Source organism: Diorhabda carinulata, chromosome 12 (genome assembly GCF_026250575.1).
Source record: "Diorhabda carinulata isolate Delta chromosome 12, icDioCari1.1, whole genome shotgun sequence".
NCBI lineage: Eukaryota > Metazoa > Arthropoda > Insecta > Coleoptera > Chrysomelidae > Diorhabda > Diorhabda carinulata.
In genome coordinates this window covers 3593704-3620571 of record NC_079471.1, presented here as the reverse complement: position 1 = coordinate 3620571, position 26868 = coordinate 3593704, and the positions used below count along the sequence as shown (strand labels likewise).

General features: G+C 33.1%; 1 protein-coding gene and 2 long non-coding RNA genes across 3 annotated transcripts; 2 read left to right on the top strand and 1 right to left on the bottom strand.

Moving 5' to 3' along the window:
- Nucleotides 1–299: 299 nt before the first annotated feature.
- On the bottom strand, nt 300–25796 carry LOC130900157 (uncharacterized). The gene is made up of 4 exons (XM_057810551.1): nt 25643–25796; nt 20171–20309; nt 12669–12848; nt 300–3779 (listed from the first exon to the last, which is right to left on the bottom strand). The coding sequence occupies exons 2-4, from the start codon at nt 20307–20309 to the stop codon at nt 3397–3399; spliced, it is 702 nt and encodes a 233-aa protein (XP_057666534.1). The 5' UTR covers nt 25643–25796; the 3' UTR covers nt 300–3396.
- On the top strand, nt 2425–12453 carry LOC130900158 (uncharacterized). Its single transcript, XR_009060141.1, has 2 exons — nt 2425–2704; nt 12313–12453. It is a non-coding gene; the product is annotated as an uncharacterized LOC130900158 (long non-coding RNA).
- On the top strand, nt 7110–9177 carry LOC130900159 (uncharacterized). The gene is made up of 2 exons (XR_009060142.1): nt 7110–7801; nt 8780–9177. It is a non-coding gene; the product is annotated as an uncharacterized LOC130900159 (long non-coding RNA).
- Nucleotides 25797–26868: the final 1072 nt, after the last annotated feature.

Here is a 26868-nt window from a genome sequence, read left to right as displayed (position 1 = left end):
TCTGTTTTATTCGGGGTAGTTGTGACCTTTCGGTCTTCTTTTAATTTTTTTGGTACTGTCCCATTCTGTTTTCTGCTAAATATTTATCCTTAGTTTTTTTGGCTTCTTCGTCTAGTTATTACTTAAAGTTTTTTAGATTCTCTTACTATAATGTATTGTGAGTAATATAGGAGATAATGTGAGTTTGGGCCTTATCACGAGATTAAGTTAAAAAAACTTTTATTTCAGAAAATAATTTATAAAAAATAAATAGGATAATAATTTTTCCTAAATAAACTTGAAGTTAGAAAACAACGTAATAAAATAAAAGACATTTATTAATTCCATAAATAAAAACCAAAAATCATATTATTACATAATCACATACTTTTGTAGGTTTAAAGCCACCCCTGTCTAAACACATTGTAAAATATTCAAATTTTTTCAAAATCGAATCTTCTAGATTTTTCAACGTACAAATAAAAACTTTTTGAGATATTTCAGTGCATTGTTAGAGTATGAAAAACTAAAACCCTCATAAATATGAATTAATGAATAGTGTATTCAAAATATAAAAGAGGCAAATACTTTAGTAGGGCGCAAAGAAGTTGGGTATCACAGATAGAACAGAGGTCTACTGGTTCTGAAAACTACTCATACAAATCCTTTGAAACTATTAAGATATTAAATCCCAAATACAAAAAAAAACTTTTATTATATCTAAACATATAAGACACAATCTGACAACATTGACTAGTTCTTTATAGTGATTCCAGATCCAGCTTTTCCTGAGCTTAAAAGATCTATGTTTGTTTATTAGGAAGGGGTCTACATAAGTATGTGATTTCTTAATATTAAGAAACAAACTTACTATCAAGCTGATGTTAAAGCAATTCTGAAATTTACAATAATATAGCTGCACTTATGAAAAATATAAACTATTATAAAAATAAATATACATCTTTTTTACAATGTTTAAAATTATACGAAGAGGAAATTGGGGTTACAAAAAAAGTTATGGAAGCAGGAAGTACTATAAAAAGAGATAGTCCGAGAAGGAAGTAGATAGACCAAATAAGGAAAATAGGAGATAAGAAAGGAAAGACCCTAATTGAAATAAAAAGATTAGCAAGAGAATGGAAACATCTGCTGTACAGAAAAATATCCTCAATTGTTACAGTTTTCAAAATCAAAAAGATTAGAAATTTAATGTTTACTGAACACATTCATTAGGCAGTAAATTTGGTTGAGAAATATTTGTGTCACAAATACACAATTTGTACTTATTTATTTAAATCACATACTAATAAATAATTTTCAGTTTTTGTTTACACTCCAATTACTTGCACTAATATAATAAACAAAAATTATGTTACATCTCTTCTCCTCAGAGACAAAAAGAAATTCAAAGAATTACTTTTCTTGTAAACTTACCAATCTAGAACAACAAGTTGGGGTGATTAGTAACAAGAAAGTATAGTAGTGCTCACTTATTGAAAATACTAAATGAAACAATAGGGAAAAAAGAGCAGCGAAAAAAAAGCTGCTCTTCTAATCGAAGCTAAGACTTTAAAGTCTTAATGTTAATCTATTGATAGCAAAATGCTGTAAATCCTATAACATATAACAATAATAACCATAAGGTTAACAAAAAAATAATGATCAGTTTCAATACTAAGTTAAAAAATCAAACATTGGAACGGTAAAATTGATTAAAATATGAATTGTTAAAATATAGTTGAGAAAAAAATAATGAAATCCTAAATATTTCAACCATAAGATGAGACAAGATAACATCGTTAGTAATTCTCAAAAAAAAGTCAAAAAGTGTGAAAAATAGACGAGACCATTAACAATGTCTTACATGATTAAAAATATGTGTGTTGCACAATACTACTTAAAGAAAGATGAGAAAATAACAAGCAAAAACCTACCATCGAATATAAAGAATAAAATTACTACAAATTTAGTAAAATTTACTTTGATTCGAAGTGTAGAGGAAGTATTTGATTCAATTTCGAGGTTATTAAATTTCTCGATTGGAAGTGGGAGGTCGATAACAAATTAATATCTTCAAAAATCCGAACTGACTAATTTGCCAAAATACGTGAAAAACGGAATTTTCAAAATGTTTGAAGAAAAACGTAACAAGCCGAATGACATGTTAAACCGGTTATAGAAAGATGTTGAACTACTTACACTAATTCAAATCTTTACCAAAGGATTTCCGAAATGAAGTTTGCTTAAAAAAAGGAAAACTAGTTTTATATTACATTGATACAGTAGTGGAAACAATTCAACTGTCCCATTGGATACCTCTTTACCAGAATGTAGTGGGAAAGTGTGAGTGATGATTTGTCTTTGGCTTTCAAGAAAAATATTTAACAGATGAAATTTTGGACAAATATGATTCAAAATCAAATTAGAAGAACCTTTTGAATGTATGAATGAATATACGGTTTAAGCAAGACAGTTATCCTGCTAACAATAAAAGTGAGGTTAAAATTTAATTGGAAAATTTAGCTTCACGTTATGTTGCCATAGAAATCACCAGATGTATGTTTAAATGATTTGTTAATCGACGTAGACTAACGAATAAAAGGAAAAACAATCCAACTTTGTGGTAGAAAGCAGTTGTGGCAAAATTTTTGTTTTTTCAATGGTGAATCATAAGAGTAAATTCCTTTTGACTAAAACGAATAATGTTATACGTTTCAGCACCAAAGTAAGTATCAATAATACTTAAGGCCACTTAAAGTACTAGTCTAATTTTAAGGATGTATATGTTTTATTGCTGTTAAAATGACATAACTGTAGACCGATTCTATACAGAAATTGATTTAACACAAATAAGCTTTTTTGTGAATTCCTATTTTGATGTTGAGTTATTTCAATGCTAATAAAATTACAGATATTTGGGGTATTCAAAGAATAGTATGAGAATCCAGTGAAATAGTTAAATTTATTAGAATTTTTCGTGATGTTTCTTGCATTTTTTCCAAATTGTAATTTTTCATTCCCATGTTTAGAAAAAGGTAGTGCAAAATTAAAAATGAGTCATAAGTCAAAAAGCTGAATCACTACGTGTATGGGGTTACTCATTATAAATTACCCACCCCTTATTATTATTATTATTATTACCAATAGAAAAATATAACTAATTTACGTAAAAGCTGTGTTGATAATATAGAGCATATACTTTTTTTACTTTTATTATCAATTTGAAAAAATTCATACCTACAATTTAAGGAAAAAAGTTTTTATTTTGTTGTATAATGTTTGCAACAAAATTGGACCTGATCCCAACTGGTACTGAATATATTATGGTTAATTATTTTATTAACAATTTTTGGATTTTTTTGTTCGATGAAATTCTGAAAACTATAACAAAGAATCTAATAAAAGTATAAAACTTATTTATAAACGAATTCCACGATTCGTGGATGCTACATAATTCAATAACTCTTCAGAATCTTCACAAACGATGGGTTTTTCGTGATAACAAGCCACATCATGCCATGCAATACCGTCATTATAAACATTATTCAAAATTGACAGGCAGGATTCTGAGGTTCTGTTGATGTCGAATTCAGCGTTATCTGGTTGACGTTGTTTCTTGTGACCTGTTTGCGACCATGGGTTGTAGCTCCATCCGTTTGGTACTCTATTGGTCGGTTGGATCTTTTCTCGGTTAGCAGACCAGAACCAACCGAAGATGTTCTTGGGTTCGAGATCAGCGCGGTTTTCGCAACCTTTGAAATCGCACAATCTTCCAGATGTCCAGATGAATGGGACATCATCTAAAACAAAAAAAAAAAAAATATCATTACTCTAAAAATCACTCGGAAACTAGTTCGCTTCTGATATTTGTTCAGTAAGTCCACTATTTTGAATTTCTAAAAGTGACCATTCAAGCAAAAATTCTTTAGAACTCTGCTAATATCGTTTTCCACTAGTATCTTTGCTTGCTTTCGCCATATGGTTATTCTAATAGTCCAACCAGAAGCTAAGATTACCAGGATGGACCCAGAATTACCTGGTCTGACTTATAGATGGCGGTAGTTTCAAGTTTGAAGACACCACGTTGTTTAGTATTTATAGTTAACGTGAATTTGTAAACATGGGACAAATTGGTTATCGTTATGAGATAAAATACTTTTATTTGAAAGGCGTTAGCCCAACGAATATAAAAACTGACCTAGATTCTGCTTTGAATGAGATTGTTGCTTCGTTATCAATTGTAAAATATTGGGTAGCAGAATTTAAACGAAGCCGTACGATCCACGAAGACCAGCATCGCAATGGACGACCAAATCAGGTGACGACTCGAGAAATGTTGGAATAAAATCCACAAAGTGGTACTGGATGATCTTTTGACGTAGCAGGTATTTCAAACAGTGATATATATCGCATATTAAGTGAAAGTTTGTACAGGAGAGGCGCGTTTGTTCACAGAACAAGAATTTTTTTACCGTTTCATAACCATGGATGAAACGTGGGTCCATTAGTTCATACCCGAAATAAAAAACAATGAACTGAAAAGGGAGAATTCGGCTTTAAAGAAGGCACATGCCGTTCCATCTGCAGGCAAGGTCATGGACCGTCAGTTTTATGGGATTATCCTCGTATATTAAAAGTTTTACGTAAATTAAAGTTGATCAACTTAAGCCCTCAAAGATCAACCCGAAAGTCAAGAAGTTATGCAGTTATATAAAACTTGTGTAACGTCGATCTTTGATATTTTGAAGTTGAAGGTTAGCAAGTCTCTGCTCATATAACGGCGATATGAGAATTATATTTTTTCGTTAGTCACCGTTTCCTTACAAGGTAACAACATTAACAAGTATTCAGCGTTTCCCTAGAACTTACACAATACACAAAAATCGCGTGTTTTTGTTGGAGAAGCTGATAACGATTATTACTTGATTGTATCAATCGACAGAAGTTTACAATAGCTGGAATAAAATTAATTCACACTCTTTGCATCTTTTAAGCTAAAGACACATTTTTAATACGTGCCGTGTTAACACGACACATCAGATAGGCCGGACACTTATGTGTGTTATAAAACGTGTGTGCCAGCTGACATTTTGATGTTTTTAACCTGTTAAGTAGTATCCTCGACCTTCAGGTTCACACAACATACATTCACAATCCTCCGGAGCTTATAATATAATGGAGCACCTACAAGAAGAGATGGATTGGTTGGATGGAGAAGAGGAAATGATTGCAGTTACTGCTTGTGCTACGATATGAATCCAAGGAGTACTGGGTTCATCCAATAAACCAACGTAGGCACGAATGTGGTGAATATCATGTTCTGTGGCCCGAAATTAGCAATGACGATGACAGGTGTAAAATGTATATCAGGATGACCAAGAAGGAACTCGACGTGGTTTACAATTTACTAGAAAGTAAATTAAAGAAGCAAAATACAAATTTTAGAGAAGTAATATCTCCAGAGGAACGACTTTTAATAACTTTAATGTAGAAAACAACAAAATACAATATTATATTTTCTTAAATACAACCGAGTATAAAATTATTATAAAACTAGACATAATATTATTTTTGGAAAAGTATGTTACAAAATTGTTTCTAGTAAGATTACCAACAAAAATTGTCCCTTTATACCTGATACTACTTGTCGTACTGTGTGTAGTTCAGTTGAAAATTATTTATTGAGTGTTAAACACGTTGTTTTCTGCTCTTAAACAATTTTCATAATGAGTGATACATGCACGCAAATACTTGATCAGTCTTTATCAATTTTTTTAAAAAAACAGGAAAAAACCATGTTGAAACAAAAATATACTCGATTGAAGTCTTACAAGAATCCAGATTGACCGGATGTGATGCAACTTCAGCACTTTTTGGGAGAGGAAAATCGAAAGCCATGAAGATGTTTATAAACAATTTAGCGAAAATATTCCAACAAGAAAATTGATTTCGGGATGTCATTGTCAAATCCAGAACATTCGATAGATAATTGATGATACTGTATCTTTGCTAAATTAACAAGACAAAGTTTTTCTTTATTATCACTTATTTCTTCAGCAGCTCAACAGCATATTTATCGAATATATTATTAAATACAAACCTGGTTATGGCTAGGAAGAGAAATTGATCCAGAACAGTGGGGTTGGGAGTTGAAAACTAATATACTATAGCCAATAACCACTTTATCACCACCAGCACCCAATATTCTCTTGAACGCCACCTTTTGTAATTATACGAAAGGTTGTAGCGGTAAATGTGGTGGATATTGACCTGACCAGTAATGCTTAAACGCGGGTTAAAAAAATGATGGAAATTATGAAGATATAAAACTAGAAATGAGTCAGCAACTATTACTGATAGAGAAACTGAAGATATCGACAATGAATAAAAAGAAATTATATATCAAAGTTTATTTTTTTTGTGTCTTACTGAATTCTTATGAAAAATTATTTGTTTTTGAATAAGAAAACCTTTTTTTGAGTATCATGGATTATTAATAATGTATAAAAAACGGGCCTTACATTCTACCACGTAGGTGATGGGGAAACGAGTGCTGTACTTCGAAAACGGTTAATTTCACAAAAAAATGCAGAATACATTTTTTGTAGATAATTTTACAAGGAACAATTTTCATAATAACCGCTATTGACCTTCGAGCAATAGATCGCGAGATATTTGCCAAAAACTGATTTTCGTGACCTTTTGACCTTTATAACTTTCATAGTCACCAAGATATCGACATCAACTTTTCACATATTCATTACAACATCGCAATAAAGGTGTGTACAAAAATTCAGCTCACTAGGAATTATTCCGCAGATAAAATCTAAAATGACTGGACTATAATCATCTGTTTTAGAATTGAACATCTATAAAAAAGATTGCAAGGTTTTAAGTGTTTTTCAATGCATGATAATAGACATAAAAGTGCCATGGACATTGAAATAGGCTAACGGTAATGTTAAAAATGACTGTATAATGAATTACTTTAACTGGCAGATATAAGTGCTAATTTTTAATGCAAAAGATGTGATAATTGTGTGTTTTTAGTCCCAGGGGGTTTCCAAGCTACAACACTCCTCCTTGGGCCTGTAAAAGAGGCCCCAAAATCAACCAAAACAATCTCAATCTGTCTACGCTACTGACGTTTACAAATATATATATCCACCATTAATTCTAAAAGTAGAATATTTTAAGATCCTTTTTGAATATTTATAGAGTTTATAAACAAGGAAACGTTTACCTTGGGATGGCAATTGAAATTGTATGACAGCTATATGAGAAAAAATTTCACACCTTCCAATTCAGGTTCTGGGAAATTACTACTATTGTCTTTTGTTAATTTTGTTTTTCATAATGAGATGTATATTAATATCATAAAATTTAATTTCAATTAATAATTTCATATTGTTGAATTAATAATTACGATCACATAACCTTGCACTCATCTATGACAAAAATCTTGTGTCCGTATTCTCAGGTCCTCGTTTGGAGCGATATCGATGTCATTGAATGCGAGGGGATCGATTGTCTCGATTCTCACGCAATAGGAACGCGTAGTGCTTCATTCGCATGTAAATAGATAATTCTAACCTATCATTTTTATTGAAAAAGTGTTTTTCTTCTGTATATTGAACTGCTGGAAGAACTAGAACAAGCTGAAGAGACTCTCTAATGCAACTCAGTAATGACCAATTTAGAAAAGTATGTCGGCCAACTAACCAAAACTTTCAGATATGTTTTGACACAATAAGAATATATCTGGACGAACCTGTGAAAACTACAGTTGTAAGATTTGGGTCAACTTGAAGTAGCTTCTCCAGTGAGTATGGTAGTTGATTTATTTTTCGTTTTTCGTCATATTTTAAACAGTCGATTAAGACTATTGCACATCTCGCATTTGGTTTGTGATTTTCCACTAATAGGTAGTCATGTGTGATATGAGTATGTTCGATTTGTAGACTTGTTTTCTTCTACTTATGTTGTTGGAGTTATAGTCGTGATAATTTTTAACGGTTTCGTAAGGTACTGATTTGCTTTTCCTTGCAATTTTTCTTGGATGTTCTTGCTTGAAATCGATATGTACTATATAGTTACTCTTCATTGATTGCACGTTGTTGTATGCATTTTTTGTTAATCGATGTATTCTTTCATTTCCCTATTTCGGTGTAGGATGGAACCCACAAGAAATTATCATATATATTGTTGTTTCTGCAAGAGAGTAGCTCCTTCTTAATATGGCAAGAAGATGGTTGGGATATCGCTGACAGATTGCAGTTAGTGAACTTTGAGAATCTGTTATAAGGACATTCTTGGATCCAATTTTCTCAAATTTCTCAAGTGCTTTTAGAATGGCAAACAGTTCAACAGAGTGGATATATGTAATAGGAGGGATTTCGACAGGTTTTCAGAGTAGAAGGCTGCTCCAGTTCCATCTGTGTATACCTTATAAAAAATATGTAGCTGCTAGGTATTTATTATAAAATTTTTATACCATTAAAAGTTGTTAATGCTGTCTAAATGTTAAAATGAACTAATTATTGAACTATTACCTACACTAAGGTGTAGGTAACAATTATTGGGTATCTCCTAATCTGCAGTGAGTCGATGCATTCACAAAATTAATGAGGTATTCAATAGACAGGATATAAAATATAAATGTAAATAAAATTTCCCCAAAAAATTCCTGAGTTAAATGATATTAGAAGAAAGTAAGGAGAAAATTACTTATGATTTATTCTCAGTCGAATGTGAATTTGGAATGTTTGAAGTTACTGATACTATTGAAAAATGGTTTTAGGTTAGAATAGACTTCTTTGCCTTTGATTGACAGCACAAGTACATGTACAGAACTAGAAACTATTTTGCATATATGTATGGACAGTTTCTATAAGTGGAAGGTGTTCCGACGAAGTGAAACAAATAGTGTATCGTTCTCTCTCTCCTCCGAGCGCCTCACTTATTTCTGCGCAACTTTTGCGCGCATGAAGCATGCGCAGTATAGACAAAGTGTCTAGAACGAGAGAGAGAATTAATACCGTCTACACCATACGTAGAGACGTTCGTTGATCGCTCGCTTGTGAGAGGAGTGAGTTGAGAATTCCGGACCTGGTATACATGTCAAGTATATAAATTAATGTGAGAACATTAACAGGTGGTTTTTGCGGTTGTCATGTGAAGATAGTATAATAAAATAAATTAATAGAAAGTAGAGAAACACAAATGTATCTTGAATAACAAAAAAAAAGCAATTTGTTGCGAAGTTTTACAAAGTGAAAGCAATTTTAAACTGAAAAAAGGCCGGGCTAATAAGTTCCTTAATTTTTATCAATTAATCAATATTTCAAATGTGCAAATGAAAGAAAGTTATTTATGTAAACTTTGGTTGTTTTAATTACAAATTTTGACAACTGTCGACTAGTTCTCACCCAAAGAGATTATCATAGAATAGTTTTATAAGTTCTTCCAATATCAATTGCAGATTATAAAAACCCTTGCCGGCAATTTTGTTTGATCTACCATAGGCGTAGATACCTCATTTTATAAATTTATTATTTTTATAAATACTTTTAAAAATATGTATATCTTATGCGAGAAAGTATTCGTTAAAAGGCAATCGAATCATTATAAATTGGACAGCATTATACGCCCGTTATTTAAACAGATGCACTTAAATGCAGTACTACTTGGAACTTGGAAAAAAATCATTATTATACCTTGTTAACTTGCTACAACTGAATAATAAATTATAAAACGTAAATAGACGAGTAAAATGTACCTGCCTGTAAGGGCGTTTGGTTTAAACAGGGTACCAGACGTGAACTGACCCCTTTTGTGTGAACTATCCTTAACGATTCGGTTATTACCATCCGTTTATTCAGTTTTTTGTATTTAAAACCACATGCTGACAAAACTTGACGCAATATTTCTAAACAGGTATAATTGTATTCTGGATAATTTGCTACCTTTTGCTGTATTACTTCTAATGCAATCCTGTTCTCCTTAATTAAACTATAAACTGTCCAACGTTTAAAATTTTGAGTAGCTTTGTCAACTGATTTTAGTTTTTCGGTTCCGTGAATGACCCACAGCAACCCCTTTCGTGACTACTCGATAAATAGAAAATTTATTTACTCTATTTAATTCAGCAAATCTTATTATGATTGCATTATCAGATTGCTGAATATTTTCCATTTACTAAATAACGCCGTATTTATATTTATTTAAAGAAATTTATCGTAGACTGTCTATCAAAAATATTTCAAAGAAATTGCGTTCGTACGCCTTCCGACAGCTTCGGCCAATAGAAATGCATTTATGTTTACGATTCGATGTTTTCATTGGTAAACAGTGGAGATGATGAGTCCACGTGGACTGACGGTTTGTTAGATGTTTACCGAATTTTATACGAGGAGTAAACGTTATTTTTCATTTCTTAATTTAGTATTAGTGCCGTGCGTTTTTATGAAATATTGATTGATCCTCGTATAACTGTCTTTTGCAATTTAAATTGGAAGAACTATAAAATAAATTGTCTGGCAATTTTGTGGTATGGTAAACCTGTTTTTGTATTTATAATTTTAGTACTTTTTTATATCAGTGGCAATAAATTTTTAAAATATAATCTTAAAATCCATCTTTATTATACCAAATGAAATAATTTATTATAGTGGTCTAAAATAAATAATTCCAAAAACAACATTTCGACAGCGAATTAAATATTAAAGAAAAAATATTTGGAAGCCGTTTTTTAACGGATTTAATAAAAAAAATAACTGAATCCTGAATATAAATTTGTTGATCTAATGTCTTTTTCATATCTAAGAATTCTGTTTATTTGGTCCTGTAAGTTTAATATTTCTTTTAGTTATTATCTGATATTTGATAGACAAAGAGCGAGTATATAAATAAATACGAGGTGTGCTTAAAAAGTAGTATTTATGCCATCAATTTTGAGTCAGTACAAAGAATGCTTGGACGTTTTTAATCTTCAAATTTTTTTCGTTATAATTATCTGTAATTATTTAACCAAACTGCTTAAATTAAATCATTTCATTCCCTTCCTCTGCTAAAAATCTGAATCTTAATAATTATTTTTTAAGGGTGTAGGATGGCTTATCAGAACTATTAAGACTGCAGTTCAATTTTTTTTCAAAAATTACTGAATAGATTTCTCTTTAAGTAATAATGAACAGAGTATGTAAAAGATAGTTCATCGATATAAAATTTTAAATATATAGTGACTTTAGCGACCTAAATTCTTGTAGGTTTAATAAATTAGCATTAAAAAGCTACTGTCACGTTGTGTACAGACCACCAGAAATTGCATTTGCTCAAAGTATCTTAAAACAAAGTCTATTCAATGTAAATAATGCATCGATAATTGAAAAAGAAAACAAGCTGTAAAGTATTCGACTGCGAAACAATCTTTGATTGTTTTCCATCAAATAGATATAAATGTCATTAATAAAAGTAACAGGAAAATGTACATCGATCGCTTTAATAGTCTTTAGACTTTTAACACAGAAGAACTTTTACCTATTAGCTGATTCTGGATCCTTACTCAGAATGATATCTAAAGTTTGTTCTTGGTAGCTGCACTGGCAGAACTAGTCAGGGAGTGTACACTAAAGCGTTCTTTATAGCAGAACCAGTGCTAGTGTTGCTGTTCTTAGTAGCAGTGCAAAAGAACTAGTTCACTGTACTGCTTGCACTGGGTCTAGAGTCAGTTCAGTCCTTGCAGTGCAATAATAAGTCGTTTTCCATGATTGTTGATACTACAAGGCCTGCGTCACATTAAATAACCTCAAATACAATACAATCAACAAATACTACTCTGCACTGTATCGTTCTTTGTATCCGATCGAACTAATTAGAAACACTCATGAACTGGCCTGCACTGGTTCAGTTCAGTACAGTTCCAGTGCAGTTACCAAGAACAAGCCTCTAGATTACACACATTTTTGGTGGGAATTTCAAATTTCAAGTTTCCGATCAACAATGAACGCGAGCTGCATTGGATACGTCGCCGGGTTTTCAAAGAAAGAATTTATGCCATAAAAAAGACAGTGACATCATTTCATTAATTTTTAATAGTTTGATTTTCTGCTTTGTTTAAAATATTTATTATATATTATAAATGATAGGTGTAAGATTTGAAAAAAAATGTACGTAACCGAGTGGACTTGAGTTTAAAGAAGGCTTTTTATTGGACCTCAAATCAGAAAAGTGATTAGTACCCCAACTTTTAAAAGGAGGGCAAAAGATAAGCAGCTATGTGAAAGTGGTAAAACTTTCCACATTCTTATGTAGATTTTTTTATAAAATTTGCAGATTATTGGTGACGAAATCGAGGAAGTATCACATCAGAGTCCTCCAGCAACGAAGGGTGGCTACTGCTAATTAATTAATTAATTAATATTAAATAGTTTGATATTTTGCTTTGTAATCAATAATAAAAAAGTTTAAAATCTTTTTCTGTTTCTTTCGATACTAGTAAATTAGTTAAAACTAAAAAATTGTACCAGCCACTTTTTTGATCTCATTATTTCTAAATTATACACAGTAAGATAATTCTATTTTTGTTAGGAAAGAAAAGTAGTGGAAATAATGGAAACAATTCATTTGAATATTTTGAAAATGATTCGAAACACTTTGTGCAAGACAACAAACATTTTTTACCTACTTACTTTGTTGGATGAGTCTGAAGATCATATTATTTTCTTCCTGTGTTTCCATAGAAACTAAATCCATACAATATTCTCTGCAAATATTCCTACCGTCTAACCAGTCTACTTTTCTATTGGCTAATTCAGGTACGCTACCACTGTAGAAGTAATTGTGGCCCTTGAAGAAGAATTGTTTTGGTCCTAAGAGAAATAAACAAAATAAGTAGAAACATAATAAATGGAATTAGACACAAAATAAATAAATCTTGTAAGAGGTCAAGAGCTTGTGATTTTTTTGACCCAACCTCAATTTAAAGGTACCTTAAAGTGAGATGACTATGACTTTGGACATTGTGTAGTTGTCATACATTTTGGCTAAGTCTTCGTTTATACTTGTTAGAGGTTTGGTAGTAGTCAAATGAACTATGTAGAAGCAACTCAACGTTATAGTTGGAGTTTTAAGAAAAAAAAAGCAATGAAATTTTTTCATTTTATGGATCACATCTCCTCTGAAGATCGTTATGTCAATCGACCTTTTTGGCACCATCCTCAATTCCAACTGCAAACCCCTGGTCGAGTAGCTAACGTTGTCTTCAGTTTGGGTCTCAAGCCCGAATGAGAGTTGTTATACCACTCTAATGAGACGTTATAACGTCGAAACTAGTCAGTGGTGACAAACCTCTCCTTGCAATATTAATATCGACAAAAAGGTCGATTAACAACGCGCTCTTCAGAGAAGATGCATATCAATATTCGTCGAGGCATTAGCCAAGAAAGTAGTTGTTTTCTCCTTTCAAGAACGGCAGAATACATTTTCGAAATATAAAATTTCGAAATTATTTCAGAAGTGAATAGTAGAAATCATTTTTAAGTAACGAGTTTTCAATAAGCGTTGGGAACAGCAGAAAAAGCTCCGTTTTTCTCCGACATGTGGAGGGTCACTTGTCAAACTATACGTGTTTAAGTAAAGATTAGAGCAAAAATAATTTTCCCTTATCTGCCTATCCGCTCATAACACCTCGAAAAAAGGATTAGACCTCATCTTTGTTTGCTGCACTACCATAGTACTACAAGCCATCAACGGGGTATAAAATTTAGTGCATGGTGCAGAAATCGATTCTCCAAAACGAAAAGGCACAACAAGTTGGAATAAGGATTACTCAGGATCAAAAACTCGCGGAAAATGTCTTGTGCTCCACAAGCTACTGGAGAATTTGGATCTTTTTATCACGAAGATGACACCAGAACCAAAGAAAATGAGGTGATATATTTTACACAGCTCATTTACCAAATAACGACGTTATTTAACGTTGTCCTCAGTTTGGGTCTCAAGCCCGAATGAGAGTTGTTATACCACTCTGATGAGACGTTATAACGTCGAAACTAGTCAGTGGTGACAAACCTCTCCTTGCAATATTAATATCGACAAAAAGGTCGATTAACAACGCGCTCTTCAGAGAAGATGCATATCAATATTCGTCGAGGCATTAGCCAAGAAAGTAGTTGTTTTCTCCTTTCAAGAACGGCAGGATACATTTTCGAAATTATTTCAGAGGTGAATAGTAGAAATCATTTTAAAGTGCAGACTTTTTTTAAACACCTATTGAAGGTTGTAGGATTAAAATTATAAAAGATTATCAACAATGTTTTCAATTTTTTAATAGATAAATAACGTAATTATCCACAAAAAACCTCAAAAATTGTCAGAAGACTCACGGTATTGTCAAAAATACCAGATAAATATCTTTTTTTAGCAGTTCGCGATGAATCTACTGAAAACTGTAAACCAGTTTTAGGTTCAGAAATGCTCTGTGATATTATTTCAATGGATTAAAATGATTGAAACCGATGTCTTGTAAAGGGCTGTCTCCACTTGCAATAAAACGTCGAACTTCGAACACTGCGTTTACGTATGGATGAAAAAACTTATACCACAGTACCACGTTCGCTGGTTTGTTTGTTTCTTTTAGAAAAAAATTGGAATTTGAACAAGTATTAAGTGTTTTTCTTTGAAATATATGTTGTGAAACAGTCGCAGATTACTCGTCTTCTAAATATTGCATATAGAACGCTTAATTACTATAATAATTGATAAAAAATGAGGCTAGTTTTAAATGCACGTTATTAAATGGTAACAAAATTGGTACCTTACGAAACCATTCAGAAATAGAATGTAATCTTGTTCAACAAAATTAAAATATCTTTCTGATAAATATGAAATGTTAACTAGATTTTCGAGAAGAAATATGATACACTGCCAGCGGGTTTATTTATACTAGTAGCTAAATAAAAATTTGAATTAATACTAAACCCGCAATTTAATCAAATACACAAACGTGCAGTTATGTTTAAAGTTGAAGGTCATAGCCAAAACGAAATATATGTGTATGTACAATGTGTAGAAACCAACAAATGGAATAAATTAATTATACACGTCAACTTAAAATAAATTCAAACTGTTCAAAGCGAAAATCCATACCTCAATCGATTTACAGGTGAAAACCCCATTTTTTTAAATTGAAAGTATACGATTGTGATATATCATTTGAAAAGGGCCATCATGAAACCATTAGTGGCCATTATCTCGGGAAGGCTAACAGTGATACCGAACCGTGGATAACTTTGTTCGATAGACCTCATCAAGATCCAGATTGCATACTTTTTACACGGAAAATCTTCTGCCTATACATCAATCATCATGACTTTTCACACACAGATAGATCTTGATCAGATCTATCGAACAAAGTTATGCATGGTTCGATATCTGTTAGACTTCCTGAGATAATGGCCACTTTAATGATGATTGTTGTGGGGTGGCTTATCATAATTATGGTGATGTTTGACTATTAAATAACGCCATTCGCCACACACCTTTCCATACGTTTTTCCCATTGATCGAAGCAGTGCTGGAAGTCTTCTTTGGTGAGTGCCTTTAGGAGCTCTGCCGTTTTTTGATTTACCGCTTCCATCGACTCAAATAGGATCCCTTTCAAAGCAGATCTTGTTCTAACCTTTCAAGGAAATGTGAGCAGACCCGTTGACGCAAGAGCTTTTGGTCAGGAGTCAGATTTTTTGGCACCAGCTTCGTACATACTTTTGTCATGTGCAAAATTTTTCTTATCGTTTTTTTATCGGCGTTTACAGCCTCGGTAATCATCCGGGTGCTTATTCGACGATCTGCACGCACAATTTGGTTGATTTTGGTCACTGTTTCCGAAGTTGAAACAATCAAAAGGTGCTGGTCATCTCCAGTGCTTTCTCGACCATCACTAAAGCGCTTACACTACTCAAAAACACGCGCACGAGATAGAGAATTGTCCCCATAGACCTCTTGCAACAATTTATAGCAGTCTCGTTATTCAATAGCCAGACCTCGTAATTTTTTTGCGAGATTTTTAGTCGGTATTCATTAAAAATACTTTGAAGAGATACCACGCCATGAAACGCATCAGATTTTAGTTTGAAAACCATTCATTTCAATTCTGAAATATGGTTAAATTAACGGAAATGCATAAACTAACAGTTTTAAAAATGATTTGTTATATATAGACAACCAGAACACAACAGGAAGTAATTCGCATTTCATGAAAAATTTAGTGATCCCAAGCAATAATTATTTAAATAGAGAAGCAGTTTCGCGAGTTTCATCACGTAAAGCATATGAAAAATTGGTTGCCAAAGCACTAAGTGACCAAATTGAATAAGATACGATGGTTAAATTTGACGGAAACCCACATACTAGAGCTCATGGAAAAGGATTTTGTGAACTTACGTCATGCTTTAAAAAGGTTAATGTTTGTAATGTAATACTTTATTTATTTTATTATTAAATCAGAAATATTAGCAGCAACTCTGCGTATAAAGGCTTAAATAATAAAATTAAATAACTAATCAAATATTCAATTCCTTCCAAAGAACTTTTAAATAATAATTAATCTAACAGGGGGGAGAAAATATGTTCCCCAGCAACAATAATTTTCCCTACAAATAAGAAAAACATAAACAAATTATTTATCTTATCGAAATCCACTCAATTAAGGAGAAATGCGTGAAGATTGCGAGATCGGTCTAAAATCAAGTTCTTGAATAAAGAGAATACCTGATTTAAAATTACGAAACTGATATGTGAAAGTCAAAACAAAATTTCCAGTTTTGTTGTGCTCGTATACGATACAAGAATTTTTTATAAGATTATGTCTACTTAAATGACATCGACTGTATTTGGTTTTGAATTTTAAATATCCTCAATTTCATTAAATATTTTCTGTCCACTTAAAGTACTTATAGAACTTTTATGCGTTCTTAAATAATAATTTTCCTCTGTACGATATGTTTGAATAAATCGTACAAAAAGAAAATCATTCTTGGTTACAAACAATTGTCGCACTGCATTTTCAACTTCAAACAAATTCTTCTCACGCAAGAATTTAGAGGTGCAAGGTACGGACTATATGCTGGATGTAGTGGAAGCTCAATACCACCAGGCTCTTCGATTTTATTCCGTGAAACTTTCGTAGTATATGGTTTAGCTTTAGGTTGAATATTTCTTTGATGAAACCTCATATATTAACATAAGCTGTTCACTATATATCTTGGCATTGATCAGACCGACCAGCCTGACCAGCCCGACCATCTAGAATAATTTCGAAGCTTACATTATGAATATAAATTACCTATTATGACTTTGGTAACTGAATGGGTTCTAACAATTTCTACTTCTGAAATTAACTTTCCAAGTTTGGAAAAATCGGTTATGTGGAATTGGAGTGTTTTTTCATAATAAATTTCGTACTTTTCCCGACTGCATATTGGAGTAGATAGATTGAAATTTGTAATATCAAATTTACGCAAAATTTTTCGAAGAAGACGATGCACAGTGAATCCAGCGCTCGATTATCTCCTTCTCTGTTTCAAAGGTATTTCCAATAATTTCGACCCAATGGAAGTTTGACCAAATTAAATACTAGTCAAGTAAGCCACAAATCAGTCATACTGAGCAACCAAAAAATTAGAGCGCCTTACAACTTTATTAGTAACGAATTTTCAATAAGCATTGGGAACAGCAGAAAAAGCTCCGTTTTTCTCCGACATGTGGAGGGTCTCTTTTCAAACTGTACGTGTTTAAGTAAAGATTGGAGCAAAAATAATGTTCCCTTATCTGCCTATCCGCTCATAACACCTCGAAAAAAGGATTAGACCTCATCTTTGTTTGCTGCACTACCTTGTTTTTAATCAATTGACTTAAATAGTATCTATAGTACTACAAGCCATCAACGGTGTATAAAATTTAGTCCATGGTGCAGAAATCGATTCTCCAAAACGAAAAGGCACAACAAGTAGGAATAAGGATTACTCAGGATCAAAAACTCGTGCTCCACAAGCTACTGGAGAATTCGGATCCTTTTATCACGAAGATGACACCAGAACTAAAGAAAAAGCACTTGGATATCAGTGATGCAGCTGAGGAACTGTTAATCTAATTTCCTTGAATTTGAAATCGTATGTGTCTCTCCAAATTAAACAAATATTAACTTTGAATCGCTAGTTTTATTCTTCAGTTTTCAAGCTTCGTTGAATTTGTTTCATTAATTGGCTTAAAAATTCCAATATCGAATGAAACCAACCTCTGGTTTCTATATCAATCCTTGGTATTGAATTTTTTTCTGTTATTTGGCCATTCGACCCCACATTGGGACGGTTTGTGATACATGGCCAAGAACCAATCTCATTGAGTATAATAGAAACTATTTATTGTTATAATCACATCGACGACTGAGATATTTGTCGTATTAAAAGTGAGTTTTAACGGTTTTTCTAAACTCTACGCTAGTTTGGAAACGCTAATTCTGAAGATACTGCTTCCGTTAATATTTAAGATAAAAATCTTTCAACGCTGTATAGGAATTATAATCTGAAGGATTAAAAATTACTCGCAGATAATTTTTTTTACGCTAACCCTATAAGGACGAACATTATTGTGGATCCAAACAATTCCAGAAACTTCCGATTGTTTTAGTAATTTTTGTAATTTCCTCATAGTTATTGGGAAGCCATTAAAAACTACTTTAACAGATATATTACTACAAGAATCAATTTTTTGTTATTAATTGATTGCAAACTGTAGGATACGATTTTCTTCTAAAACTAATACTTTTTGTTTTATCCAAATTAAACTTCTTAGCATCAAAATATTATTATTGTAAAGTATATGAAATGAATTTACTATTTATTTACTCAAGTTCAAAGTATTGAATAATATAGAAGAAACCAGCTCTTGACATGGAATTTATATAAAAAAATGATTATAATTAACAAGATATACAAGTTGAAATTCCGTTTATTGCACACGTTCTCTCGATCCTGTTTCTTACAGGATCTTCTCCATTGACATCGCATCTATAATTTATTATGATTTAAATTATCATATTTTTTACGTGATTCATATTATTAAAAGTAATATCGAAGAATCTTTTATTTATTCACGATTTTCTTGTTTATTTCAAGAGGCCAAGGACGTGATTATTGAGAAATTGAGTACTACCACAAAGCATTACGAAGTGGCTTAAGTATATGTCAGGGTGAACCAACAATATTTTTTTAATTTTATTTATATAGCAAATATTGAAATACGAATCATAGAAAATGAAAAAATTATTAGTAAATTGAAAATAGACGAAACTTTTAATATAGGATTTTTGAAACCAAATTTAGCCTGACACTTGGTAATGATTTTTCATCATTTATCATCACCAGAATAGCTGTTAGTTTGAATTTCATTGGTATGGTTTTTTTATCAAACAATTTTTATTATTTTGGGTAGAAAAAACTGTAGTAAATGACGGTTCCAGTCGTTGAGTTTCTTCTGTGTTTATATGACGACTTTCAAAAGAAAAAAACCACAAAAATCATTCCTTTGAACAGAGAAATTTCAGGATTATAACTGCTTATAAGTACTTAAGTCACTCTTTGAGCATTTGGAAATTATGTATGTATAAAATAACATTTACAAATCTTATAAATAATTATATTTAACATAATGCTTCTAAATTTGCTGTTGCTCTTCTGAAAAATTTTGACTTAAGCCTTTATCAAAGATATTTACCTAACTTTTCTTCAGTTTCGTCCTATTTTTCTCTACATGAGCATTACAACTAATTAATCCGTCAGATTAACGTAAAATTTTGATATCAAAAACATGGCAGAAACTAACACTACATCCATCGTTACGAAAATGTTCCCAAATTCTTTAATGTCATTCTATACGTTGTTTTCAATATATTTTAATGCAGGTAACGTGAAAATTGTAAACAAAGATTACTAATATTTAAAATAGATCAAAATTTCAAATACTAGTGTTGCAGAAAAACGTTTTGATAAAATGCAGTCCGTTAGAGTTGGAGTTTCTTCAAAAATGCTTGTGCTTATTGATTTTTTTATTAAAAACATTGCAAATATAAGAAGAAAAAACACATTGAATACTTCTCTGGTGATTCTATTGAATATTAACCAGTTTTTGTACTTACTATTTGCACATTTTTGTGGTACAGGCAACGACAAAAATCGTCCTGGTCTGTTGGATACTGGTCTAACTTCACTTATGGCAGGTTCGGCTAATACACACGTACATGCACAGGTGAATATCACTAAGCACGCTATTTTCATCTGGAACAAATATAATACACCATTGAAATTTTTTTATTAATCTCGAGGATGATCTGAAACGTTTTCGATCTCAACCTGAAGAAATCCACAGTAAACATTCGGCAATTTTTGACGCTTAGTTTAACAATCCTACGAGTGAGTCAAACAACTGACGAGCTTTCGAGACGGCTAGAAATAAAACAAATTCCACCAAATGGTACTGGACGGCTGAAGGATTTAGGTTAGAGATATAGAAAAAGCAATCGCATTTGTTGCACACTGACTGAAGCACTGCACGTTGTCGTGATAAGAAGGAAACCCATTGGCCACTATTTTTGCAAATCATTTCGTAAACGTTCCTTCATTTCCTTTGGAGTGCTAGGTTGGATACTTTGGATATTGCATTGTATAAGGAACAAGTGGAAATAAGAAAGAAGCTAGCGAATTCAAAGGAAAGGAAAATGCTTTTTTATCCGGAAAACACAACTTTTCACACTTCGGTATTTTCCATGGATAAATTTCGCGAATTGGTTGACGATCCTTCGTATTCACCTAAAATGGCTCCCAGCAGCTTTTACCTGTTTCCTAACCTCAAAGTTTCACTTCACAGGAAAGATTTTTATCAGATGAGGACTTCATGGCATAAGAAAATGTCTATTTTGAGGAGAAAGTGTATCATGGAATAAATTTTTTCCAAAAACCCCTAGAGTTAGATGAGGAAAATCTTGATAATAAGTCAACTTCCTACATACACCAAGCATTTTTCTATCAGAACATTGAGAGTATTGGAGATGAACATAGATAGGGGTAAAATCAGTTACTGGGAGAATCTGCACGGGCTGTAGATAGATAAAGATCCTCCTTGGAAACTATAACCAGAGAAGATCTGCTCAACGTATCAGCCTAAATACAGAACATAAGAGAAAGTATCGGAGAAGAAGATAGATAGGGGTAGAATCAGTTACTGGGAGAATCTGCAGGGGCTGTAGATAGATAAAGATCCTCCTCGGAAACTATAACCAGAGAAGATCTGCTCAACGTATCAGCCTAAATACAGAACATAAGAGAAAGTATCGGAGAAGAAGATAGATAGGGGTAGAATCAGTTACTGGGAGAATCTGCAGGGGCTGTAGATAGATAAAGATCCTCCTCGGAAACTATAACCAGAGAAGATCTGCTCAACGTATCAGCCTAAATACAGAACATAAGAGAAAGTATCGGAGAAGAAGATAGATAGGGGTAGAATCAGTTACTGGGAGAATCTGCAGGGGCTGTAGATAGATAAAGATCCTCCTCGGAAACTATAACCAGAGAAGATCTGCTCAACGTATCAGCCTAAATACAGAACATAAGAGAAAGTATCGGAGAAGAAGATAGATAGGGGTAGAATCAGTTACTGGGAGAATCTGCAGGGGCTGTAGATAGATAAAGATCCTCCTCGGAAACTATAACCAGAGAAGATCTGCTCAACGTATCAGCCTAAATACAGAACATAAGAGAAAGTATCGGAGAAGAAGATAGATAGGGGTAGAATCAGTTACTGGGAGAATCTGCAGGGGCTGTAGATAGATAAAGATCCTCCTCGGAAACTATAACCAGAGAAGATCTGCTCAACGTATCAGCCTAAATACAGAACATAAGAGAAAGTATCGGAGATGAACATAGATAGGGGTAAAATCAGTTACTGGGAGAATCTGCACGGGCTGTAGATAGATAAAGATCCTCCTTGGAAACTATAACCAGAGAAGATCTGCTCAACGTATCAGCCTAAATACAGAACATAAGAGAAAGTATCGGAGAAGAAGATAGATAGGGGTAGAATCAGTTACTGGGAGAATCTGCAGGGGCTGTAGATAGATAAAGATCCTCCTCGGAAACTATAACCAGAGAAGATCTGCTCAACGTATCAGCCTAAATACAGAACATAAGAGAAAGTATCGGAGAAGAAGATAGATAGGGGTAGAATCAGTTACTGGGAGAATCTGCAGGGGCTGTAGATAGATAAAGATCCTCCTCGGAAACTATAACCAGAGAAGATCTGCTCAACGTATCAGCCTAAATACAGAACATAAGAGAAAGTATCGGAGATGAACATAGATAGGGGTAAAATCAGTTACTGGGAGAATCTGCACGGGCTGTAGATAGATAAAGATCCTCCTCGGAAACTATAACCAGAGAAGATCTGCTCAACGTATCAGCCTAAATACAGAACATAAGAGAAAGTATCGGAGAAGAAGATAGATAGGGGTAAAATCAGTTACTGGGAGAATCTGCAGGGGCTGTAGATAGATAAAGATCCTCCTTGGAAACTATAACCAGAGAAGATCTGCTCAACGTATCAGCCTAAATACAGAACATAAGAGAAAGTATCGGAGATGAACATAGATAGGGGTAAAATCAGTTACTGGGAGAATCTGCACGGGCTGTAGATAGATAAAGATCCTCCTCGGAAACTATAACCAGAGAAGATCTGCTCAACGTATCAGCCTAAATACAGAACATAAGAGAAAGTATCGGAGAAGAAGATAGATAGGGGTAGAATCAGTTACTGGGAGAATCTGCAGGGGCTGTAGATAGATAAAGATCCTCCTTGGAAACTATAACCAGAAAAGATCTGCTCAACGTATCAGCCTAAATACAGAACATAAGAGAAAGTATCGGAGAAGAAGATAGATAGGGGTAAAATCAGTTACTGGGAGAATCTGCACGGGCTGTAGATAGATAAAGATCCTCCTCGGAAACTATAACCAGAGAAGATCTGCTCAACGTATCAGCCTAAATACAGAACATAAGAGAAAGTATCGGAGAAGAAGATAGATAGGGGTAGAATCAGTTACTGGGAGAATCTGCAGGGGCTGTAGATAGATAAAGATCCTCCTTGGAAACTATAACCAGAAAAGATCTGCTCAACGTATCAGCCTAAATACAGAACATAAGAGAAAGTATCGGAGATGAACATAGATAGGGGTAAAATCAGTTACTGGGAGAATCTGCACGGGCTGTAGATAGATAAAGATCCTCCTCGGAAACTATAACCAGAGAAGATCTGCTCAACGTATCAGCCTAAATACAGAACATAAGAGAAAGTATCGGAGAAGAAGATAGATAGGGGTAGAATCAGTTACTGGGAGAATCTGCACGGGCTGTAGATAGATAAAGATCCTCCTCGGAAACTATAACCAGAGAAGATCTGCTCAACGTATCAGCCTAAATACAAAACATAAGAGAAAGTATCGGAGAAGAAGATAGATAGGGGTAAAATCAGTTACTGGGAGAATCTGCAGGGGCTGTAGATAGATAAAGATCCTCCTTGGAAACTATAACCAGAGAAGATCTGCTCAACGTATCAGCCTAAATACAGAACATAAGAGAAAGTATCGGAGAAGAAGATAGATAGGGGTAGAATCAGTTACTGGGAGAATCTGCAGGGGCTGTAGATAGATAAAGATCCTCCTCGGAAACTATAACCAGAGAAGATCTGCTCAACGTATCAGCCTAAATACAGAACATAAGAGAAAGTATCGGAGAAGAAGATAGATAGGGGTAGAATCAGTTACTGGGAGAATCTGCAGGGGCTGTAGATAGATAAAGATCCTCCTTGGAAACTATAACCAGAAAAGATCTGCTCAACGTATCAGCCTAAATACAGAACATAAGAGAAAGTATCGGAGAAGAAGATAGATAGGGGTAAAATCAGTTACTGGGAGAATCTGCAGGGGCTGTAGATAGATAAAGATCCTCCTTGGAAACTATAACCAGAGAAGATCTGCTCAACGTATCAGCCTAAATACAGAACATAAGAGAAAGTATCGGAGATGAACATAGATAGGGGTAAAATCAGTTACTGGGAGAATCTGCACGGGCTGTAGATAGATAAAGATCCTCCTCGGAAACTATAACCAGAGAAGATCTGCTCAACGTATCAGCCTAAATACAGAACATAAGAGAAAGTATCGGAGAAGAAGATAGATAGGGGTAGAATCAGTTACTGGGAGAATCTGCAGGGGCTGTAGATAGATAAAGATCCTCCTTGGAAACTATAACCAGAAAAGATCTGCTCAACGTATCAGCCTAAATACAGAACATAAGAGAAAGTATCGGAGATGAACATAGATAGGGGTAAAATCAGTTACTGGGAGAATCTGCACGGGCTGTAGATAGATAAAGATCCTCCTCGGAAACTATAACCAGAGAAGATCTGCTCAACGTATCAGCCTAAATACAGAACATAAGAGAAAGTATCGGAGATGAACATAGATAGGGGTAAAATCAGTTACTGGGAGAATCTGCAGGGGCTGTAGATAGATAAAGATCCTCCTCGGAAACTATAACCAGAGAAGATCTGCTAAATGTATCGGCCTAAGTAAGAAGACCCTACGATTATTAGCAGGAGTCCTGTCGTAGCGTTGTCGCCTCAATGGACATTCAAAGACGCTAAATTTAGCAGATAACTCCATCCACATTCTCTAGGAGCGTGAGACACTATGGAACTCTACACCATGGAGAGAAAACGAAGATCTATGGCAGCTACAGCCAGTCCAAATTCTAAACTTTCAAAGGGAAGTAGGGTTAATAACTTAGCTGTAAATAGTAGGTTCCTCAAGGGGCACACTATACGTATATACAAAAACATCATACAAGAAAATTTTATTATGGAAAACATTAACAAATCTAGTCATTTGATGTTTTTGGATCAAATATTGATTATTGCTGATTTGATTTTCGAAATTTTCTATTTGAAACTAAACTTTAACTCAATTTCAAATCAATAGAAAAAAATGCCCTGTAAGTTTTATCTCCCTTAATAATTGATTGTATATTATGAACAAAATACTTTTACTTACTTTTTTACACTGGAAATTGTTTTTTAATAAATCATCGTAAATTTATTTTGAAATTATAATTTTAAAAAAAGCTTTGTTTGTTTTTCTACTTAACAAAAGTGTCATAATTTTATTATTTAAGCGATGCGTAATATATATGTTTAAGTAAAAAAAGTTTTCAATTGAATCATTTTCTAAGAATAAAAATATAAATTTGTGTGGCATTTATTTAAACTTTGCTTTACGTCAAAAATAAATGAATCGAATTAAGTGGTTGAATTTTTTTATTGAACATCTAAAAACAATTTTTTTTATAGGATTAATTCAAGTTATTTGTCTGATATTTGTTTCTTAGTTGCACAACCAATTTATCGGCCCTATGAATAGTTCCATATCATTCAACAAACAAATATTGTTGAATATATTACCACATAACATTACGTAACTAGTTAGCCATATCTTTATTAATAATCAATTCACTAATAGATTAACTGATAAAGTGTACGAAATAAATGAAAAAATTCAACTCACCGTGATTGCAATTCACCAAAATGAACTAGAAAGTAAAAACACACCCACTGATACAACAGAAAACACACTGTATATTTCGTGTGTGATCTTGCCTTGTCTATATTGTTACCTAACTCGAAATCCTAGGTAGAAGAATGAGAGACCTCATTTATATGTTAAGATCGAAGATTCAGGGGGGATTTCTCTTAATTCGTTAACCGTGTGGTACCAGTGGTACGAGATGTCCCTCATATTCGAATTATTATGCTTCCATTTCAGCGCTATAGCATACCTATATATAAAATAATTTATCTTATGAATAAATAGAAATTCGATAGCGAAAACTGTCATTTTTCGCTCGTAATACGTACAATATTTTTTCTACAGTCACTAAGTAAAATGAAACTATTTTCAAATCATTAACTAACTATATATTTTTGTTAAATACGTTATTTTTCAAAATTTATGTTAAAAATTTGTTTATTTATAAGTTGTTTGCACAAAATATGCTACAACTGAATAATTTTCGATAATTAATAAAAAAAAATTATGATATGAAGAGAAAATAATGAACTAGCACTTTTTTAAAACTTTATTCTTCGTTTTTATCAGGTTTTTTTCTTCTTCTTCTTCTTCATCGTACGTTTGGACTTAGTGTTTGCATCAATGAATACCTATCAGCAGCTGAGATGATGAAGTCCAGCTTTCATGCCATCTTGTAGGTGGTCCACCTGGTGGTTGGGATGGATTTGGTTTTTTTTCCTTTGCAATGTTTGCCAACCGGTCATCTGACATTCTGTCCTCGTGGTCTCTCCATTTCACTACATCCTGGATGTCACATGTTTCTTTTATTTCATCATCTTTTGGTCAAATAATGTGTGTCCCGCTATTGATCTCAGTAGTTTTTAAAAGCCGCTTAGTTATGGTGTTCTCTGCTCTGGTCTCTGGTATCTAGTATGTCATTACTGGTCTCACACAGGTCTTGTATATTCTGATCTCCTAGGTACCCTGATATTAATGACGCCTGGATACTGTAATTTGTCAACCAGGTTTCCAAACAAAAAATATTTTTCTAATAGTGGCGGTTTTACAGATTGGCCTCCTGTAGGCTATATATCTTTTGCCGCCTCTACTGACCTCTGAACTTTAATACCTTAGTTCACAATTATTTGAACCACATTTTTTTCACTGTAAGAAATTGTTGAAAGACATTATTTTAAGCAAAGTTGAATCATGTACTACATTAC